Source organism: Neofelis nebulosa, chromosome 18, assembly GCF_028018385.1.
Source record: "Neofelis nebulosa isolate mNeoNeb1 chromosome 18, mNeoNeb1.pri, whole genome shotgun sequence".
NCBI lineage: Eukaryota > Metazoa > Chordata > Mammalia > Carnivora > Felidae > Neofelis > Neofelis nebulosa.
Window position 1 is genome coordinate 43,256,751 of NC_080799.1, and position 22,212 is coordinate 43,278,962.

The following is a 22,212-nucleotide window of genomic DNA, read 5'->3' on the forward strand; positions in this document are numbered from 1 at the left end:
TGTGTGTGAGTGGGGAGATAGATGCTAGCTGGGAGGAGGGGGGATAGATGCTAGCTGAGAGGAGGGGGGGATACATGCTAGGTGGGAGAGTGGGGATAGATGCTAGCTGGAAGGAGTGATGAAGACAGCAGGACCAATATAATTGGGGGTAAGAAGTAGGAAAGCGAGCCCTGCAGGGGCTGGAGGGATGACAAACTGGGATCAAGGGGGTTGCTTAAAGATGGGAAGGTATCCCTTGCACAGTTGGAAGAGGGAGATGCTGCAGGAGGGGAGCTGGGGGACCCATGCAGCCAGGGGCTGGAAAGGGTGGGAGCTCAGGGCAGCCCCCCAACTGGCAGCTGCCCGTTTTCGTGCCTAGGCAGAGGAGGCGGACCACACTCTGGTCTCAAAGGAGATTCTCCCCGAGGTCAGAGGGGACAGGAAAAGGCTCGCGTCAGCATGGGCAGGCGGCATCAGGTCCGCACTGGAGTGGTGGCCTTCTATGGGTACAGGCTGGGAGACGACAGGGAAGCAGGTCCATCCAAGTTGTGTCTTGACAGTGGGCCACAGACAAGGTGGCACACAGTCAGATATACACATCGCTAGGCTGCCACTGTCCTTATCACATTTAATCCTCACAACACCCCTGTGAGGTAGGTATTGCTGCCCCAGCTTACACATGAGGAAGCCGAGGCTCACACATGCCCAGGGGCACACAGTTGACAGGAAAGGTCTGCGATCCCAATGGCGGGGTCCCTGCATTCCAACCATGCCGCACCCAGGGCGGTCAGAATTCTCTTACAGTAGCAAGAAGACAGCTCCCACGGACATGGGGACACACACACACACACACACACACACACACACACACACAGCACCCAGAAAAGCCACCACTGAGTCGGCACCTCTGTGTGCCATAGTTCTAGTTCAAGAGCATTTGGGGGACACTCCTGGCCCAGTGGTTCGTTCTGACATTTTGAGAAAAAACAAAAGCTATCGCTGCAGGGCACGTGTCTCAGCGGTCCACCCAGCTGAGGGGAGGTCAGGGTCAGGCTCAAGCAGATCCCTCTGGTGTTGTGGCTGCTGCACACAGGACGTGGAGGCTTGGGGGAGCCTCAGGTACCCACAGCAGATCCACCCTCCCCAACAGGTGGGGGACAGGTCCTCTAAATCTCGCTCATCTGCATCCTGGTCACCTCAGATGTTACGAATGACGTTTAGGTTTTTTCTGTCCAACTTCCCTGGGAAAACTCTTTTCGCCTCAAGAGTGTCAGGATAGCACTGAGAGATCTGAATCAGATGTTTCTTTTTTTAGTTGAACCTAAATAAAGTTAGGAATCTTTCTCTCTCTCTTTTTAACTTAATTATCTTCTATCTTTTTCTTTTATTTCCATCTTAGAAAAATGAAGGATGGAAATAAGATGGAAAAGAAATAGCCTAGAAATTCAGTGCAAAGAGAGGTGTTCATATGGACACTACCTGCTGGGGACACAGATCAATCACTCTGCGGGAATAGAAGGATCTCTAAAAGGAGCTGAAAGTATGGCAGGCAGGGAGCTTAGGGCCAAGACCTCAAGGCCCGGCCTGACAAGACTCTGGGCCTGCCCACCTGGTGGTCACATGCAGGCCTCGACAGTGCAGGGGCCGGGCTGCCTCAGCAGGGGAGCTGCCACCCAGGGAGGAAGGGAACCAAGGCGGTACGAGGACAGTGGTGCGTGCGCTCAGAGAGGTCAGCTCCTCCGGTCACCCGAACCCCATAGATGCGGGGGGTGAGCTGTGCCAGGCCACCTGCTCACACGTGTTCTCAATGGTGAAAGCTGTCAGTTCCCGGGATGGGGCTCAGTGGGGCTGGGGACATCAGACATGGGCTCAAGTTCCCCAGAGAGAGGACAGACACAAGAGGGAACAGAGAAATGGGCTTCACAGGGCGTGGCATGATTGCTTTGAGGCTAAACTTTCCAAAGGGAAGCATCGGAGTTTCTGTTCTGACTTAAGACGTTCTGACGGCTCACGTTGGGCTGCCCCGGAGAAGGAAACTTCGCATCCCGTGTTCTCTCAGTTCCCTGTGTGAGAGCCACCAGGGTGCACACGGTGTCCGCCTCCGGAGTCCCCAGGCTCCCTAGTGCAGTGGCAGCACCCCCCCACCCCCCAAGCAAACGTTGCCCGCAGCAAGTGCGGGCACTCACGGCCTCAGCAAGCAGGGCTCAGGCCCCTCTCCTCGTCCTCATCCTCCTCTTCCTCCTCCTCGCTGTGGGCAGATAGGTTTTTCCTCTTTACCTGTCGCTGGGGGGGTGCTGCTCTCCAGGGGGCTTGGAGAGTGACACTGTAAACATGGCTTCTTGGCGTGCTGGCGGCAAGGCTGTGTGCCTGGGTCACTGCCCGGGGAAGGCACTGAGGTAGACCGGGGGGAGGCCCCCGAGACCCCGTCCACCGAGTCTGTGGGACTCGCGCTGCAGATGGAGGAGTACCCCGAGGTCACACTGTCCTTGCCTGGCTCCCTCCTGCCGTGGAGCAGAGGCTGGGGCCCCGGGCTCGGAGGTGTCTGGGTGCCCGGTATGTAGGCGCGCACATCCTGGCGACCACCGGCCTCCGGGCAGGCCTCCTCGTCGCTTGATTCCTGGCAGCAGTGCTGTTCTGGGTTTAGATAGACCACGGTGACGTCGAGGACGCCGCTGGGTGCTGTCACTGTGGGAGACGTGGGGAGAGAGGTGAGGCACTGAGAACTGAGTACCCCCTGTCCAGTCAGGACTCCCAGGGGCCCGTGTCTGAACCTTACTGCACAGCCCCCCGTACCGCTCTCTCCTTTGGGCAGGAGGTGGAGGGGGCCTCTCCACCTCCTGCCGTGGGTGACGTGGGGGACGGTAGGAAGTGACAATAAACTGATCATCAAGAATCTACTTAATCCCCAGTGGACACAAGAGCAAGCAACCGGAAAGTCAGCAGAAACGGCCAGACCTAGGGTTCCTGTGTGTTTAGCTGCCCCAAAACACAGGGACGGAGCCTCCCACAGGTGGCCCTGCAGACGTGCACAAGGCCCAGAGGCCAAAAGGGCGGTGGCCGGCACACGTCACACAATGTTACATGGGTTCCAGGCAAGGTCTCTTCCTCTTCCCCTGCCCTGGTGAGGTCCTTCCATCAACACGGGCCTGGCTGGGGCTGGACAAAGGTCGTCTCTCCTCCCCAAGGGCTGAGAGGACGCCCGCCCCACCCTGGCCCTGATGTGCTGTTCTAGGGGCTCTGCTGCCTCACGCCTGCCTGTGTGCAGACGCGCTGTCCTGCAGGCGAGGCAGGGGTCTGGCGTGAGAACCCCACCCCTGGAGCCTGAGGCACTCACCGTCACCGTCCTTCTCGCCCTCACTCTCCTGGTCACCCTCGTAGCCCGAGCAGTAGTCCAGGCTCCAGTCCAGGAAGCTGCCCAGCAGCACCTCCTCCTGGCTGGACAGCTCCGCAGTGGGCGTGGTGACGAAGCTGCCCCTGTCCTCCTGGAGGCTGTTCTCCCGCTTCCTGCAAGGTGGGAGAGCCAGGGGCTGGGTCACGGCGGGCCGCAGTGCGGGAGCCTGCCCTGGCACAGCGGGCGGTGCACGAGGATGACAGGACGACATAGCTTCCCGGCTGTCTGCCCTCAGGAAGCTCACGTCAAAGGGTCAGAGAGGCGGGGCCGGCAGCACCGTGACGGTCAGCACAACAGGACTTTGCAGGATCACCGGGAGTTCCTCGGGTGGGTGAGTGGGGAGGGCAACTTATCCCAGGTGGTACAGGAAGGACATGGATGTGGGGGACACGTGTGGACACGCTCGTGACACGACGGTGGAGATGGAGGGAGCCAGGGAAGCGCCCAGGACAGTAACCAGGCAGCAGCTGCGGGGTCAAGAGCGACAGCAGTGCTGTGGGACAGGGTGGCCGGCACACGTCTGACAAGTGGCGGGGCCACAGGCTGAGCTGGGTCCACCCTGGCTCAAGACCTTCCTCCCTGAGCGGGAGCCAGGTTAAAGCAAGAAGCAAGAGAGAGAGCTGCTCCGGAGGGAGAAGGTAGACTGGCAGGCGGGCAGGATCGGGCCCGGCTGCATTTTTTGCGGGACCTGCTGCTTCTCCTTGCTACGCCTCAGGAACCCCCTGCCTAAAAGGGGGGAATGGAGCCCCTCAGGCAGCCGCAGCGGTCAGAAGGGAAGCCAGGCCCAGTGCACAGGAGCCGATGCTGCGTTGCGTTGTTGCAGAACGGGGTTCACTCACCGCTTGGTTCTCCTTCCCGACGGAGAGCTGAGGAAGGCGTGAATGTCCCCCGCGCTGAGGAAGGATGTGGGCTCCGGGCTGCCTTGCTTCACGCCCAGAGCTGCACACAGCTGGCCATAGCTCAGCACCTGAAACGAGGCCAGGGTTAGACGGATGAGGCCCCGGGGGCAGGCGTCTGGGGGTGGGAGGTGGGGGCGGGGGCACCTCTTCCCGGCTGATCTCTTCGTAGCGCTTGTCCTCGAATCGCTGCTTCACGGCGGTCAGAGAGACTTGCCTGTAGTCCTTGGGGGCATCGTCGTGGAAGCTGCAAACAGAGGGACACGTGAGGGACAGCAGAGCCACATGCAGGGCTCTGGGGCATGCCTGGAGGGCAGATGGGGCACCCTGCGGCTGCACAAACAGGTAAGCGTGCCGTGACTCATGACCCAGCAATTCCGCTCCCAGCAGTGTTATTCGCAGCAGCCAAAGGGGTGGAAACCCCGATGTGGTCCGTCCATGCAGCAGAATGTGATTCTAGAGGAACATTACATAGGTGACAAGCTGGCCACAAGGGGCCATGTGATGTACAATTTCATTTCTGGGAAATGTCTGAAATGTCCAGGACAGGCGAACCCACAGAGACAGAAAGCAGAGGAGTGGCTGCGGGGTTGTGGAGGGATGGGACGGATGGGCAGCACGGGTGTGACTGCTGAGGAGTGCAGGGTTTCTCCGAAGGAGGAGGCGATGTTCTAAAACTGATGTAGTGATAGTCACACAACTCTGAACACAAATCGCACACTTAAAAAAGTTTAGTTTGTGGGGCGCCTGGGTGGCTCAGTCGGTTAAGCGTCCGACTTCAGCTCAGGTCATGATCTCACAGTCTGTGAGTTCGAGCCCCGTGTCAGGCTCTGTGCTGACAGCTCAGAGCCTGGAGCCTGCTTCGGATTCTGTGTCTCCCTCTCTCTCTGCCCCTTCCCCGCTCATGCTCTGTCTCAAAAATAAATAAAAACATTTAAAAAAAATTAAAAAAAAAAAAAGTTTTGTTTGTAAATAAATGTTCCCAACTTATCTGGTGGGGAAATAAAAAACTCGGGAGGGGAATAGCCTAACAACTTTTGGGAGGCAGTATCAGGTCAGCATGGTTTGCACCCCTGGTGTGAGTGGCTGTGGGGTCAGACACACATGCTGACCCCTCGACCTTCACCCGTGCTCCCCGCCCATCAGCTATGAGCGGGCACAAGAGAAAACTCATGAGGGACACGCCAGCCCCAGGAGATGCTGCCAGGCTCCTCACGGCTGTACTCACAGCTGGAGCGGGGACCAGCAGCAAGCACCGTCTATGAGGAGCAGCAGCCCCGGGGAAGGGGGTGTCTGGCCCGGACAAGCCGGTGGGAGATCCGGGGCTCAGGTCAGAGGTTGGGGTCTAGATGTTCTGGATCCCAGAGGTGTCCGAGGACGGGCAGAAAGCAGGAGAGCCCCAGGCCCGCATGCTGGGAAGAGGGCACCGAGTGCGGCCTGGCAGAGGGAGGAGGTTGCCGCGGGTTTGGGCAGATAAGCACGTGTCAGGAGCGGGGACCAGAGCAGAGGGGGAGCAGGGCCACGGCACGGGGCGATCGCGGCCGGCCGACTCCTGAGCGAGATGACACCGTGTCCCATACTAACACTATCGGGCGTCAGGCGGCGGGCCCCGATGTTCCCCTGCCCGTCTGCCACCTGTGGAGTGAGGCTCGGGCTGGGAGTTGTTGCACGCGCATCAAGTGTTATTACTGTGGAAACGGGCAACACGGCTGGCCTGGCGCTCTTAAATGTCAACTCTGAGACAGGCAGCATGCTGCGGGAAGGTCTGTGTGTGGGCCCGCACACGAGTGAATTCCCCCTTGATCCCTGAGGACACACCCTCCATGGCAGCTGCGTGGGGGACTCATTTCCTTTCACTTAAAAAAAAAATTCCTGGGGCGCCTGGGTGGCGCAGTCGGTTAAGTGTCCGACTTCAGCCAGGTCACGATCTCGCGGTCCGTGAGTTCGAGCCCCGCGTCGGGCTCTGGGCTGACGGCTCGGAGCCTGGAGCCTGTTTCCGATTCTGTGTCTCCCTCTCTCTGCCCCTCCCCCGTTCATGCTCTGTCTCTCTCTGTCCCAAAAAAAAAAAAAAAAAAAAAAAAAAAATTCCTTTTTAAATGAAGTAGGCTCCACATAGAACATGGGCTTGAACTCACAAGCCCGAGTCACATGCTCTACTGATGGAGCCAGCCGGGCGCCCAGACTCACCACTTCTGATGAAGGCTCAAGACACAGGGTATGAGGTCTTCACAAGAGAACCCGCTGATGTCCCACAACCTTGTGGTCCAGGGCTGTGCTGGAGAGGAAAGCAGGAATGGGGGGGTGTTCTGACGGCCCCTCGCGTCCCACTGCCCCAGTGGTGGTGTGTGGAGTTTTCTGGAGCTCGGTGTTAGAAACGCCCCACAGACAGAGCCTGTGTGCTCACTGTCAACAGTGTGGGAGATACTTAAGCTAGAACATCTCCTAATTGGGCCCCCACAGAATGGCTTTTAGTCCATTCTGGTGTCTCCTCCAGGAAAGACGGGCAATGCCTGTTCTCCCTCTCCATTGTGAGAATCGTCTCCCGCCTTCTGGAATCCCCAGTCCCTGGCTTGGCTCCTGCTGAAGAGCAGACAGGAGGGCAGGCTCCTTACTCTGTCCGTGGGTCAGCCGTGCGAGCAGCAGGGCGGCCGCGGCCAGACAGGCCGGAGCATAGGTGGCCAGGCTGGTGTGCAGCAGGGACAGCTCACACAGGAAGCCACACAGATGCTGGGTTCTTGGGGCCTCAGGGACCAGCGTCAGCAGGACGTCCTTGTAATCAACCACAGTGGGGACCTGGACGGGACCGGGAGGTGGGGTCTTGTGGGGGCTTGGCACGTGATCACGGTGGCTGGCCCCACCAGTGTTCACACTGGACACCAGGGTGTGGCGGTGATGAGCTCTAGCCCTGGCCTCTTGCCCTCTGGATCCAGGAGGACCTTCCAGAGCAGGAAAGCTCAATGCCATGGAGGGGCCCTTGATTCCTCCTGTCCCCTCCCCTGACTTCAACTCTGATTTAAAAGGAAAAAGCATACGGCTGACTCATCTTTGACAAAGCAGGAAAGAATATCCAATGGAACAAAGACAGTCTCTTTAGCAAGTGGTGCTGGGACAACTGGACAGGCAGAAGAATGAACCTGGACCACTTTTACACCAGACCCAAAAATAAACTCAAAATGGATGAAAGACCTAAATGTAAGACAGAAAGCCATTAAAATACTCGAGGAGAAAGCAGGCAAAAACCTCTTTGACCTTGGCTACAGCAACTTCTTACTCAACACGTCTCCGGAGGCAAGGGAAACAAAAGCAAAAATGAACTACTGGGACCTCATCAAAATAAAAAGCTGCTGCACAGCGAAGGAAACAATCAGCAAAACTCAAAGGCAACCGACAGAATGGGAGAAGGTATTTGCAAACGACATATCAGATAAAGGGCTTATATCCAAAATCCATACAGAACTTATCAAACTCAACACCCAAAAAACAAATAATCCAGCGAAGAAATGGCCAAAGGACATGAACAGACACTTCTCCAAAGAAGATATCCCGATGGCCAACCGACATATGAAAAAATGCTCAACATCGCTTATCATCAGGGAAAGACAAATCAAAACCACAATGAGATACCACCTCACACCTGTCAGAATGGCTCACATTAACAACTCAGGCAACAACAGATGTTGGCGAGGATGTGGAGAAAGAGAATCTCTTTTGCATTGTTGGTGGGAATGCAAGCTGGTGTAACCACTCTGGAAAACAGCATGGAGCTTTCTCAAAAAACTAAAAACAGAACTACCCTACGACCCAGCAATGGCACTACTAGGTATTTTTTTTTTTTTTTTAATTTTTTTCAACGTTTTTTATTTATTTTTGGGACAGAGAGAGACAGAGCATGAACGGGGGAGGGGCAGAGAGAGAGGGAGACACAGAATCGGAAACAGGCTCCAGGCTCCGAGCCATCAGCCCAGAGCCCGACGCGGGGCTCGAACTCACGGACCGCGAGATCGTGACCTGGCTGAAGTCGGACGCTTAACCGACTGCGCCACCCAGGTGCCCCTGCACTACTAGGTATTTATCCAAGGGATCCAGGTGTGCTGTTTCGAAGGGACACAAGCACCCCCCATGTTTATAGCAGCACTATCGACAATAGCCAAAGTATGGAAAGAGCCCGAATGTCCATGGATGGATGAGTGGATAAAGAAGATGTGGTATAATGTACAACAGAGTATTGGTCGGCAATCAAAAAGAATGAAATCTTGCCATATGCAGCTACGTGGATGGAACTGGAGAGTATTACGCTAAGTGAAATTAGTCAGAGAAAGACAAAAATCATAGGACTTCACTCATATGAGGACTTTAAGAGACAAAACAGATGAACCTAAGGGAAAGGAAACAAAAATAATATCAAAACAGGGAGGGGGACAAAAGAGAAGAGACTCTTAAATATGGAGAACAGAGGGTTACTGGAGGGGGTGTGGGAGGGGGACGGGCTAAATGGGGAAGGGGCGTCAAAGAATCTACTCCTGAAATTATTATTGCACGACATGCTAACTGACTTTGATGTAAATTAAACAACAAATAAATAATAAAAGAAAATAAATAAATAAAACTAAAAAAGGAAACGGCAAACGGCCACTTACTCGAATCCTCCCTTCCAGGGCAGAGATGATCTCTCCCATCATCCTCACCAGGTCTTCATACTTGTAGGTGTTGTCCGTGAGCCAAACTGCCTCTCGGATCGTCAGGATCTCTCTGCTGATGAACCTAGAACGTCAAGAAGGGGTCTGAGCACGGAGTCTGCTATCCTTGCAGGCCACGGTCACGTGAGGCCCCACTGCCAGAGGGGTCAAAGAGCGAGAGGACCCGAAGAGGTCGTGTGGCCTGGCCTAAGGGTCTGCGGAGGAGGAGGGACCAAGGCTGGCAGCGGGAGTGGCCGGGCTGCCAGGCACGCAGGCGTTTCTGTGAAAGGCACCCGCGAATGACCCGCCCGGTTGATCCTCTTAACGACCTGAGGATGACAGCAGCTTCTACGGAGCGAGCATAAACAACAGTTTAGCCCCAGAAGGCAGGTGAGCCGGCAGAGCCGGAGCTGCGGGGTGTCTGAAGGTCTGTGCTCAGCACGGGGTCTGGCCGCAGGAATCCTGGGTGTCCCTAGTCGGCCAGCCACCCTGTTCTCTCCTCTGCAGCAGCACCAGGGAGCAGGGAGCATGCTGGTCCGGTGACCTGCCGGGAAGGGAGCAGGGCCCGGCCCGTGGCCGCTCCGTCCCGGGGGCCCTGCAGCCGGCCCACTTGGTGTCAGCTTGACAGAGCGAGATGGGAGGTGTGGGGACTGCAGGTGCAGGTGGCACGAGGCCGGAGTGGGGCCAGCGGGGGCCGGGCACAGGGAGCACTCAGGGAGAGGCTGAGGCAGGCGCTGCCCTGAGCAGGGGTGGGGCATCTCCTCTAGGATCTTCTTAAAAAACATCTCGCCACTGGCCCATCGGTGGTCCGGGATTTTGGTGACTGATTGCAAGGATGTAATTATCCTGCTCAAACATGAGAAGGCGGGGCCTGTCTGTTCAGCCACCTCTGGTGACGCGGGGTCCACCGAGCACGCCGGGCGCGGGGGGAAGGTTGGCGTGTGGCTGCCTGCTGGCGGCCCCGAGGCCATGCTGGTCTACAGACCACAACTCCAGCTCTCGTCACGGCCACGTGACCAAGGTTGCTGCAAGTGGTCACTGACGCTGGCCTCAGGGGTCACGGGGGATGGCACAGAGTAAGATGGGAGCTGGGGCTCTCCGTGACCTTGTAACATGGGAAAACTACCCCAACGGCATCGGCCTGGAGCCCATGTCTCTGGGTCACTAAGCAAGAGAGGTTGGCGTCTCGAGTTCACGCCACCGCGTGTGGCCACCTGTGCCTCACCCCCCAAGGTCTACAGAGCAGGACGGTCAGTCTGCAGAGCCCGGCCCAGGGGGACCGGCAGGCCATGCGGGGGTGTCCGGTGTAGGGAAACAAGGACACGCACGATGTGTGGTGCAATCACTGTCCACACCGCTTCAGAAGGTAAAGGCGGGCTAACAGGTACTGGCTGAAGGACCGCAGGTTTAGGTGAAACGGAAGATGGTTCCACTGGAAGAGTCCGAGCCGCCGGAGTGCAGGCAGCTGTGTAAGGAGGTGCCCTGTCTACGTGGCGGGGGTCAGCGGGGGGCGTGAGACCACCAGTTGCGGGTGTCCGACGACACAGGCTTGAGAACTGGACTGCCGCGAAGTGGTCTCTCCCTGACCTCGGGACCCCGGGGCAACCCACCGGGCCCGTCCCTCGGTGCCACGTCATCCTCAGAAGCCAGGGGAGGAGGGGCCCGGCCTGAACCTGCCCGAGCAAGGCCCGGTTCTGGGGTCCTGCTCGCCAAAGTTCAAGTCTGCCATCCCCACGTGGGAGAACTATGCTGTGTGGGCACTCCCTAAAATTAAGACCCCCATCTAATGAGGTGGGACACTGAAAGGCCAGCCTGTCGTGTGTCATCCCACAGGCCCTGCCCCGGGGGCCCCGTACCGGGTGCAGATGACCATGCAGGCGATGCCCAGCAGCTGGAGCCTGTACCGAGGCACGAGCCTCCTCCGCAGGTACCGGTCCACGCACTCCACAGTCAGGTGCAGGCAGAGGCTCGTGAAGTCCTTCATGGTGGCGACCTCCACCAGCCAGTCAATCAGGATGTACCTGCAGGGAGAGCACCAGCCCTGGAAACTCGGGCGCACATTTGTGAGCGTCCCGTTCTCGCCTGGCCCATCCGTCCTGAGGGAGTGAGTAGGTCTTCCGCAGCATCGCCCGTTGACCCAGGCACTTGTCCCAGCCTCAGGTGCGGGGCAGGCCCCAGGTCTCCCACCTTTGTCCTTGGGAGGAAGCTGGGCTCACACATCTGTGTACCCTGCCTTCTCCCACAGTCACTGCCAGGTACCGAGTGAGCCCAGACACAGGGCAGGGGTAAGGTGGGTCCACCTGGTAGAGTGGGGACGGACAAAGATCCCAGGAATGGGGAAAAGTCGCTTGAAGGGAGCAAGACCTGTGGCCCTCCTGCAAACCCACATTCTCCCCGAGGAGCAGCTCACCCATGGGGTCATTTCTCACGACCCTCTGCTGCGGGGAAAGAGCCGGCAAGAAGCTAAAGGGGGAGGATGCATGGAGCCTGGCAGAGGTTCTCGGGCACCCAGCAACTCTGACGGAGCTGACAGATGCAGGGTCCTCCTCGAGGGGCTAAACCCAGGGCCAGAGACATCACACGGGAGGGCTGGGGGCCACGGCAAGGACACCCCGGTAGAGTAAGTGCCTTTCTGAACGAAAGAGAGGAGACACGGGTCTCTAAGCAGAGGGGAAAGTGGGACCAGAGGTGAGAGAGCAAAGGAAGATGAAGCTGTGGGTTCTGGGCAAATGTTCCAGGTGCCGGGCAGAAGCACCTGTCATGGGCAGAGGGGAGGAGGGAAGGGTGGGGCCGAGGTGGTGGAAGAGAATGGGGAAGAAGAGGAACCTGTGTTTCCTCCAGGTCGAGGAAGGCCACTTGAGCGCCAGGTGTTTGGGGCTTAGAACAGCCACTACGGGAACAGAGAGGAAGCTGCCTTACCCGACTCGGCGACATTAACGATTTGAGTTACGAAAACAAACCGAGCAAATTGTGCACTTCAAAATGGCTAGATCTGGGGCACCTCATCAGTTCTGGCGGCCAAAACTGGGCATATGGATCCCCTCACTTTAGAAAGACACTTAATGTGCTTTCACACATCCTGAGGCTTAAAAAGGAACTCTGGAGCACGGACATGGGGGATGTTTGCTCTTCAAAGCCCCGGATAACTAAGGCATCGCTGGCTTTAGAAAACCACACACACACACACACACACACACACACACACACACACACACACACCATACGACGGCCCCGTCATCCGGGTGCCCGGCGGTCACTCTGCCCCCGCCCCCCCCCCCCCCCCACCATACGACGGCCCCGTCATCCAGGTGCCCGGTGGTCACTCTGCCCCCGCCCCAAGCAGACGCCCTCCCTCAAGGGCCTCACCTCATCGTGTCGCTGAGTCCCTTCTGCACGGAGAAGACCTGCTGCTTGCTGACGGCACGGGAGGCCTGGAACAGCCGGCGCGTGATCCCGTCGGCGACCTTCCCCTCCAGTCCGAGCTGGCCCCCGTTCGCACAGGCTTTGGCTAACGACAGCTGTGGGACACACAGGCGTGTGAGCAGGAAGCCTCAGGCTGCCGGGGGAGAATTGTGGGTGCACAGCGGTGCTGACACCTCAGCCCTCTGGAAACAGCGCGCCTCAGGTTTTGACTGTTCTTTTCGAAATGGCATATCTTGTGATAACATGTCTTAAAGGGGACGAAACGTGCACCATGGAGTCAGCACAGCAAAGCGGCCAAAGCTGGTTGGAGGCTCAGGTGATACGGCTTTCGTGTGTGTTTTTTTAAAGTTTGTTTTGAGAGCGAGCGAGCACGTGCAGGCGCACTCAGGGGAAGGGCAGAGGGGATCCCAAGCAGGCACCACACCGTTAGCATAGAGCCCAGCGCAGGGCCCCATCTCGTCAACTGTGAGATCGTGACCTGAGCCGAAATCAAGAGTTGGCTGCTTAACCAACTGAGCCAGCCAGGTGCCCTTCAGATGACCTGGCTTTAAAACCTGGATCTGTGTGACATCGCAGGCAAGCTGGGGAAACACGCTCTGTGCCTCAGTTTCCCTTCTCGTGAAGCTATGGTGACACCGTTGTGCACAGGCCCCACTGGCACCCTCTAGGCCCCTGAGGCTAACTAGCAACCATTTCTAGACACTTTCCTTCCAGATGTTCCTACACATTTGGAACTGTGTCCACGCATTCCAGATCATAGCACACGTACGTTCTATCTCTTTGCTCACCCAACAACAATACGGCTCCTTGCGACATAAACACCTGGAAGCGCGTTTCGAGTGTCTTCCTGGCGCGTGTTCACTACTTCGTGGAACATCTCTGTGCAGCCATTGTCGCGCTTGCCCTGCCTGCACAGGGCGGCTGTGCCAAAGTCTCTTGCTTCTCCCGCCCAAGTATTCTCTGAAAGGGCTGCACCGATTTTCACACCAGCTAAGGGAATGTTGTTCTAGTGCACCTCTGCCAGCAAAAACTGCTACCGTTAAAAATGCGTATTTTCAGAAATTGACAGCTATACACTCAACGTGTACAGAAAAAAAGATACCTATACACCTATCATTCGTTAACGTGAGCAGCCACAATCCCGTTTGAATGTGTGGTCAAACACTCTTGGGTTCTGACCGTTTCTTTTCTTTTCTTTTTTTTTTTTGAGAGAGACAGAGAGAGAGAATCCCATGCAGGCTCCACCTCCACATTGTTAGCACAGAGCCCGATGCGGGGCTCCAATTCACGAACCGTGAGATCATGACCTGAGCTGAAGTCAGATGCTTAACCGATTGAGCCCCCCAGGTGCCCCTGACCAGCTATTTCTATTTCCTCTTCTCTGGGAACGTATGAAGACCCTCTGAACGTTTACTGGAATACTACTATTCTTACTGATTAGTTTGAGCTTCTAAGAAAACCACATGGCTCATTGTCACGTTTACTCTGAATTCGCTGACTGCCTCAGGTGTAGCCATTACACTGCTCTGTCACACGTCAGGCTGGGCCGTCTACCACTTTGTCATATCTTCCCTTTTAAGGGCAGATGGCTCTCCAGCAGTCAGTTGGTGGGGTGACAACAATCTGAGTTTCTACCTGCTTGGCCAAGGGGGACTTCCTCTGATTTGTCTTCAACAACAATTCTTTATGGCTGCAACAGGAGGGCATCTGGGGGACACCAACTGCAAATCCCCCACATCCTGGTTCTAACACTGATGTCTCGGTGAGCAGGTCAAGCGACAGGAACAGGAGAACGTTCCACACACCCACCTGCTCCCAGAAGACTCCCCATCTGTGGCCACAGCCCCCTCTCCAGGACAACTTTGGGGAGGGACAGGAATGTTACTAGCAGACGGAGTGCACCTGCACTTAAGAATGAAGAGGCCAGACGGCCGGCTTAGGGTCAGTGGGCTTGGAGGTGACGGGGTGCTGGGCAGAGATGAAGGAAACCCTTCCAGGCTCTCCTCCCTGCACACCCCAGAGCTAAATTCCCATAAGGCCTGCGGCCGGCCCTGGGTCAGTCTTCCTGCCTACAAATGGGAGCCCGGGTGGTATCGGCACCCCGGTCCCCACGGGAGGAGGCAGAAGAAGTTAGATAGGCGGGCTCCCGCCTCACCTGTGCTTCCCAGCAGCCTTTGGCAGCGTAGTCCCTGAGTTTCCGGAAGCTGTGGAGGCATCGTCCAGGATCGGACATCTGTCAACGGGAGAAAGTCACCATGTTTTTATACAGCTGTCTCTGGAGAACTCAGAACCAACCCACAGGGCTCTTACATGTTCCTCCCGACACCCCCAGGGGTCCACAGCTCGGTGTTCTTCCCAGCCCCTCATCCCCCAAGCGACTGTGGTCGCTGGGAGCAGCTATGGGAGCGGCCTGCCGACCGCGGCTCCTGGTGCCCTGGGAGTTGCCCAAGGACCCCTGTTCTGGCAGAACCTGCACCATGGGTACACCACCCTCCCCGCCCCGGGGGCCACTCACGTCCGTCTTCCTGTCACGTTCCCACAGGAGGTACGAGCTGGCCAGACAGCCCTGGCGAGCAGACTCTTCAAACAGGTCCCGGGCCTGCTGCTTCCGCTCTGCATCCTGGAGCAAACCCAAGCACGGTGCACTCTCCTCTCACCCCTTCTGCGGAGTCACGCTACTCACCACCTCTCAGGAACCACCTCCGTGGCTCTCACTTAATAAAGCAAGTTAACTAAACAGGAGTAGAAGCGATCTCTCTACAGACGTGCTTTTGGACAATGACCAGGAGAGCGAGCTTCCGAGCTCCGCCTCCCAGGCCCCGCGTCCTCCCAGATGACGTTTGCGTCTGGCTGGGCCCCGGAGCCCTAGCTCTGCTCTGGGCCACCGGCCAGTCAGCCCTGCGCACCAGGCCTCCCAGATAGGGACGCTGGGGGCTTTCTCAGGGCTGCTCCCTGTCCTTGCTCACTCTCAGCGCCCCTCCCCGCTTTAACAGAAAGCCTGAAGTGCAGCGAGGCCCGTGGGAAGAGCGGGAGGGGCTGCCCGCGGTGCACTCAGGTGCTCTGCCCACTCCACTGTGCTGCCGGCTCAGGGTTCACACCCCGCACGGCCTCTCCGGCTTTCCGCTCGCCTCCTGGTCCTCGCTGTGTGCGACCACCAGAAAGGCAAGCAGCACAGAAGCACGGGCCCGTGCTCCACGGCTCCGTGTGCTCACCGGGGCCGGGGACACATCACACAGCACAGGGTCCAAGTGGACGGACCAATCGACTCACCTCGAAGAGACTCAGCACTCTCCCCAGGCAGTGCAGTATGGATGCTCTGTGAGTCTGAGACGACAGGAGGGAGAAGCGTGATCATCAGCGGAAAAGGAATTTCCAGCCAGCCACCCTTCCCCGTCTACGCGTTCTCGTGGCTCCTGCCTGGACCCCTGCCGCACTGGGGACTGCTCCCTGATTCCGGGCCTCCGGGAGCCTCGGTCCTGCATTTCTAGCCCAAACCCCCACGTGACTCCCTGGGAGTACCACCTCTGAGATTTCCTGTCCCGCTGGCTCATCTGCAACCTGCCTCCACGCCCACACTCTCGGTTTTCTGCACCTCCACTGTCCGGGGCGTCTGGCTTTACACCGTCCAGTGTCTCCACTCACCCTGTGCGGGCCCCATGCGTGTTCCTCATCGGGACTCACTCCCTGCAGCTGGCACTCTGCCCTGAGGCTCTCGTGAACCACGGCCTTGCAGCAGCTTCCAGACACCGACCACGGAGGGCGGATGAAGAGCCAGATGAAGGGCGTGCTGCCCGCATTCAGTTGCTCGGCGAGACTGAAGAAGCGAGAGGCCTTCAGGCCATTCACTTCCGCACGGGCTTCGTCACACACAGAAACTGCGGAGATGGACAAGGTGTTAACCCAGGGGTGTCTCTGGAGCACAGGTGCACAGCGCTCTCCATGGTCTTTTCTGGAAGTCTAAACGCTCACGCCAGGGGCGCCTGGGTGGCTCAGCCAGTTAAGCATCTGATTTCAGCCCAGTTCGAGCCCCACATCAGGCTCTGTGCTGACAGCTTGGAGCCTGGAGCCTGCTTCGGATTCTGTGTCTCCCTCTGTCTCTGCCCCTCCCCCATTCCCTCCCCCTCTCTCTCTCTCAAAAATAAATAAACATTAAAAAATAGAATAAAAGCTCACGCCAGCTGCTGGTGCATAAGGAGAGCGGAGCCTCACAAGACGGGGACCCCGCGCCTTTTCTTCTCTACGCTGTGGGTCACCTGCCCCGGCTGGGGTCCTCCCGGAAGCCTGGGTTCTGAAGGTCTGGGAAGATGCCCCCACAGAGGCGTCACATGCCCACCCACCTCCCTCCTGCAGGGAGCAGTAGCCTGGACTTCAGCTAAAGGGTATGGTGTTTCTTTTAGGGGTGATGTTCCAAATTTGGATGTTGGTGATGGCTGCACAACTCTGCAAATACACCAAAACCCACCAGACTGGACTTGAGATAGGGGAAGTGTATGGTATGTGAGTTAGGTCTGGGAGTCACTGTAGGATAGGGGGGTGGGGCAGGGGCACCTCTGGGACCTGGAGGAGGACTGCCCATTGTCTCTATCAGTCACGACCCCATCAACCAGCTATATACAGGGGCTCCCTCTCAGCAAGATGCCAGACGTTTTACAGACAGAAAAATAGCGGCTACCGCCAAATGTTTATGCACTTTGGGAGTGGGGACTGGACAGACCGCAGGCTGGTTCTGTGTGCTAAGCAAAGAGGTAGGCACTGGGAGAAGAGAGAGCCACATAGGTTCTCCCACGGAGCACCTGCTCCATGGGGGTGAAGGAGTTTGGGCACCAGGTTGGCTCTGACCTGCTTGTACCTGCCTTCCACTGGAGCCTGGGCTACTGTGTCACTGATGCCCTGTAGCGTAAGGCACGCTTTGCTTGCTGCCCCAGAGTGTCACGGGGGACCTGCGGCCGAGCAGAGGAGCCAGCATCTACCCGTGGGCAGTGGGTTAATGGGATGGAGCGGGGGGGCGCTGGGGGGAAGCTGGCTTGCTGGAGTAGCCCCCATCCTGAGTCTCTGCTGACTGGGACTAAAGCATTTGTTAAAACAAGGTTTGTTAAAATAATTAATGCGTACGGAATCAAAGTTGATCAGCGGGTCCCACAGCAGGGCACCCCTGGGCACAAGCTCCCAAGGGGAGACGGCGAGGCAGAGTGCCAGACGTGGCAAGAGTGATGACGGAATGCTGACCCTGGGAAGGGCTCATGCTTATTCTAAAACATCCACGCTGGGGCGCCTGGGTGGCTAGGCTGGCTACGTGACTGACTTGGGTTCAGGTCATGATCTCGAAGTTTGTGACTCTGAGCCCCACGTCGGGCTCTGTGCTGACAGTGCGGAGTCAGCTTGCGATTCTCTCTCTCTCTGCTCCTCCCCCATGCTCTCTCTCTCAAAATCAATAAATAAACTTAAAAAATGAGTGAAATACCAATGCCAAGTGGGGCAAGGTCAGCCCTGGCCCCGCGAGGACTTACGGCCTTCGTTGTAGAGGTAGGCTATCCCCAGCTTCACAGCGGCTTCAAAATTTCCCTTTTCGGCAGCCCTAGACCATTGAAAACATAAAATGTCACCTGATTTCATTCCTTACGGCTTATGTGCCACCACATCACTTGAAGCTAGAACACCTGATTTTTAACTGAGAACTTTTTAGGTAATACAGTTGAATGTCAATTATCCACGTCAGGCTGTGACACGGATGGACCTTAAAAACATGCTAAGCATAAGTCATCAGCCACAGAAGGCCACATGTTGCACAACTCTGCTTACGCGAACTGTCTGCAACAGACAAATCCATACACAAGAAGGCATATTAGGGGTCGCCAGGGGCAGGAGAATGCAGGGAGAACGGAGTCACCGCTAACGTCCACCCCTATTCATTTTGACTTTGTTTGGGGGTAACGAGAATGTTCTGAAGTGAGTGGTGACGGCTGCACAACTCTGAATGTATAAAAAGCCACCGTGTGGCACACTTAAATGGATGAACCATACAGTATGTGGCTTATGTCTCCAGCGGCCTGACCGGAACCACTGGCAGGCCTGAGTGGCAGGTGTGGTCACTGGCACGCCGGGGCCCACAGGCCAAGGGGCTCACGCCTGCTCTGCCCTCCCTCTGGGGCCCAACTCCAGCAGGACGATGGCATCAGCCAGGGAGCAAAATGCAGTAGGAGTTAAATCACACAGTTTTGATTTGAAGAAAAAAGAAAAGAGCATTAGGTGAAATTGCCACATGCAGGTGACCTATAGCTGAGTCATGCAGACTGGTCCCAGCCCAAGTGAGACCCTTCAGAAGCACGACAGGAACTAATGAGTCAGGCTGTGCTGGTGGCACAGATGGCCAATGACTGTGCTGCGCGTGACTAGGTGGGTGACGCTGACAGTCCTCAGTCACTCCCTGGGTGGGAGGGGGAGGGGGTGAGGCGCTGGCTAAGGCGACGGCAAGAAGGAAACCCTTCCCACGTCAGGCCCTGGGACACAGGCTGGCATGCCAGGGCGGTCCAAAGACAGGGGAAAACTGAGCTGTTCTCAGGGTGCAAAGATACCTTTCAAAGAGCTTCAGGTTCTTTGGAGAAGGCCACAGCTCCTGGAAGCTGGCACACGCCCACACACTGGCGTGGCTGTCCACCAGGTTCTTCAGGTGAGAATGCACCTGCAAACAGGGGGAGCGAGCGGGGTGGGGGGCTGATCAGGGGTCCTCCCGGAGGCCCGGCTCCTGGAGCTCTTGAGGACAGGACACAGACAGATGGGGTGTTCCTCCCCACCCAGGCGGTAAAGGTCCGCCTTTCGAGTAGAAGAAACAAGTTTCTCCGTGGCTGTAAAGGAGCAATGGGGGACACAGTGGGACTAGAAGGGGGAATGAGTACAAACAGTGAGAAAGAGGGGGTGATACCCCCGTAAGGGTGTCTGCAAGGGTCAGGGAAACCGATGCTAACAGGAGAAAGGGAAATGGACATTTGCTCTGTGCTTCTCTGACTCTCCTCTGCCTCGGGCCTGGCTCATGGGAACATGGCCGGAGCCTAGAAGTCACCAGAGGCTCTAGGAAAAGACCGATAAGTCACCTGAGTGGCTGAGTGTCCAAATCTTATCGGCTCAGGTAGTGATCCCAGGGTTGTGAGTTTGAGTGAGGCTGTGCTGAGCACGGAGCCTGCTTGGGATTTTCTTTCTCCCTCTCTCTCTCTGCCCCTCCCGCAGGTACATACACACACTCTCTCTCCCCTCTTTCAGAATAAACAGGTATTAAAAAAAAAAAATTAAAACGTAATACCACCCTGGACAGAGGCAGGAAGCGGGCCGGCTGGGAGCTCTGAACACAGGTGAGCATTTCAAGCATTAAAGTTCCCACTGCCATTGAAAACTCAGCACCCGGGGATATTACGACCACAACGGAGGTGGCCTTGGGAGCGCGAGAAACAGGTACCTGTTGGGAGTTTTCCCACAGATTTGCTGTATGGCCTTGATTCAGTCGCTCAGGATGAGGCTGTACCAACATCCGTCAACTAACTCGCAGGGACCCTTTCAGGGCTCCATGTGACGGGAGATTTGTCCTCAAGAATATATTTGTGTTCTTTTCAATACTATCTTATTTCTCGAGGGGTGAGAATTTCACTGCCACAAATCTCACTGTTAAAATAAACACTGCAGCAAACACAACCGAAACTTGGTGTGCTATGTTTCCACTTTGCTGCTCGCCTGCAGTGGGGACCACAGCGTCTGTTAACAACATCCCCCTTGTGGCCTCTGCCCTCCTTGGTGGCCAAAATTTTGTTCCAACACCTAAGAACAGGGAGCCTTGATGGCATAACCAGCAGGTTAGTGACACCAGCAAGCTACGACTGGCGCTGTTTTCATCCTGCAACTTACAGCTCGGACGGCGAGGATGTCCCCGACAGAGAGCCATTTCAGGATATGAAAGAGCACATCTTCCGGGAGGCTCAGGATGGTTAGGTTTCGGGGTCTCCTCCTTATCCTCCGCTTTGTAGGGTAACAGAAACACTTGGCACACCTGCAGTGGATGACTGAAGAAAAACGGCACAATGGTCCGGGTGATGGGCTGGAAAGGAGCGGGCTGACAGTCACTGTCCCCCCCCCCCCCAAAAAGAACCAGCCACATGCCTAGTCCCCAACATTAAGGGAGCAATGGTAGCTGAGTTCCGTCAGACGTCACCATTCATTCCCAAATTCAATAAACACGTATGGTGAACAGCAGATAATCGTGGAACTTGGCCACCGGGAAAAGAGGCATCAAGGCTGAGGGTGGTTCTCCCGCATCTCACTCTCAGGGAAGCCGCTCGGACCCCCGCCCACGTCTGCTTCTATTTGCACACAGGGCTACACGGAAGAAGTCCCTCACCGGCAGGCACCTGGCCTCCTACCCGCTGCCCCCCTGCAAGACCCCCTCCGCAGGCCTTCCTACCCTGCCGGGCCCTGCCCCTGGGTCAGCAATTAACGGGCTGCGACGGCCCCACGTACCCGCGGGGTGACCGGCGCCCACCGAGCACCTGGATGTGACCACCACACCTTCCTGACCCCGGGACTCTAGGTCGCACGCGGACTCGCTTAGCGGCCACGGTAACAGCTAGCGAAGGGGCGGCCGCGCTCACCGCCCCCCGACAGGTGCGGAGCCCCGCGCGGGGCGTTCACTCCAAGCCCACCCGCCCCCGCGGCGGCGCCGGGCATTTAAACCGCGCGCCGGGCGGGCGCCATCGGGAAGCCTCGCGCGCCGGGCCGAAGGGCTGGAGCCGCCCCGCTCCGTGTCAGCCCGCCGAGCCCCCCGCCCCCGCCGCCCGCGCCCCACACTCACCGCCGCCGCTCCCCATCACCGCCGCCGTAGCCGCCGCCGCTCGCGCCCCCGGCCGCCGTCAGCCCCACGCGCCCCGCGCAGGCGCAAACCCGCCCCGCCGCCCGCCTGAGTTTTCAAATGCGCCCGGCCTTCCCATTGGCCGGCGGGGGGGGGGTGGGGGGCGCGCGCCGCTGGATCGCCAGGCCCTGCCTCCTGCCCCGCCCCCCGCCCGCTTCGAGCGATCGCAATTGGCCATGCCGGGACGCGAATTCGAACGCCGTCCGTGGATTGGTGGAGCCCGCGCGGCCGCCCCGCCTCCCCGGCTGGAGCGCGAGTCCCCAGGGAGAGCGGCGCCCGCTTGGCGGGCGGGAGCGTCGCTGTGTCGAGCGTGGGCCCGGGCTGCTCGGGCCGCGCGGGCGCCGGCGAGCGTCGTCCGCGGCGCGCGGTGCGCTGTCAGGGAAGGCTCGTGGGGACCCGCCGCCCCTCCGGCCTCGCCCCACGGCCGCGCTCCCCGCCGCCCGCCCTCCCGCGCGTCAGGCTGGGAGACGGCTGGCTCGGCGCCTAAGCCGCCGCGGACGCGACAGGGAAGCAGCACTTTCAGGGACTCGGCTGGCGCGTTCGAGCCCTTCTTCCAGCGAATCGTGGCTCACCCGTCCCTCGCACCGGACATCGTCCCTGTCTGTCCCCGGCCGGTCCTCACTGCCCCCCGGGAGCCCTTTCCGAAGTAGCAGCGCCCACCCGCTGGCTTGACTGGCTGCGGCGCGTTGTGTTCTTTCGGGGCGCCGGGCAGGAGCCCCCCACATCCGACGACAAATAAAGCCTCCGCGGAGAAGCGCTGGGTGGAATAGCAGCTTTCCTCAAGTCAGCCGCCACCTCCCCTCTGTCCTCGACCCTTTCCGCCCTGAACCACCCAGCCGGGCACACACACACAGGGGCCATGGTGCCAGTCTGCAGCAGGAGACAGAGAAGGAAACAGTCACACGGGGTATGAGAGTCCAGCAAGCTTGGCGCTGCTCCCCAAATGTCCCATGTTCCGCA

General features: G+C 57.9%; 1 protein-coding gene across 1 annotated transcript; it reads right to left on the reverse strand.

Moving 5' to 3' along the window:
• Positions 1–590: 590 nt before the first annotated feature.
• On the reverse strand, positions 591–21,290 carry CCNF (cyclin F). The gene is given in 18 exon segments (XM_058710422.1): positions 591–2,268; positions 2,270–2,664; positions 3,314–3,483; positions 4,210–4,337; positions 4,414–4,513; positions 6,454–6,541; positions 6,879–7,059; positions 8,904–9,027; positions 10,799–10,963; positions 12,309–12,460; positions 14,521–14,598; positions 14,881–14,985; positions 15,636–15,689; positions 16,008–16,240; positions 17,873–17,940; positions 18,938–19,044; positions 20,256–20,410; positions 21,196–21,290. Coding segments are annotated over 18 exon segments (2,418 nt in total). The 5' UTR covers positions 21,212–21,290; the 3' UTR covers positions 591–2,169.
• Between the last annotated feature and the right edge of the window lie 922 nt (positions 21,291–22,212).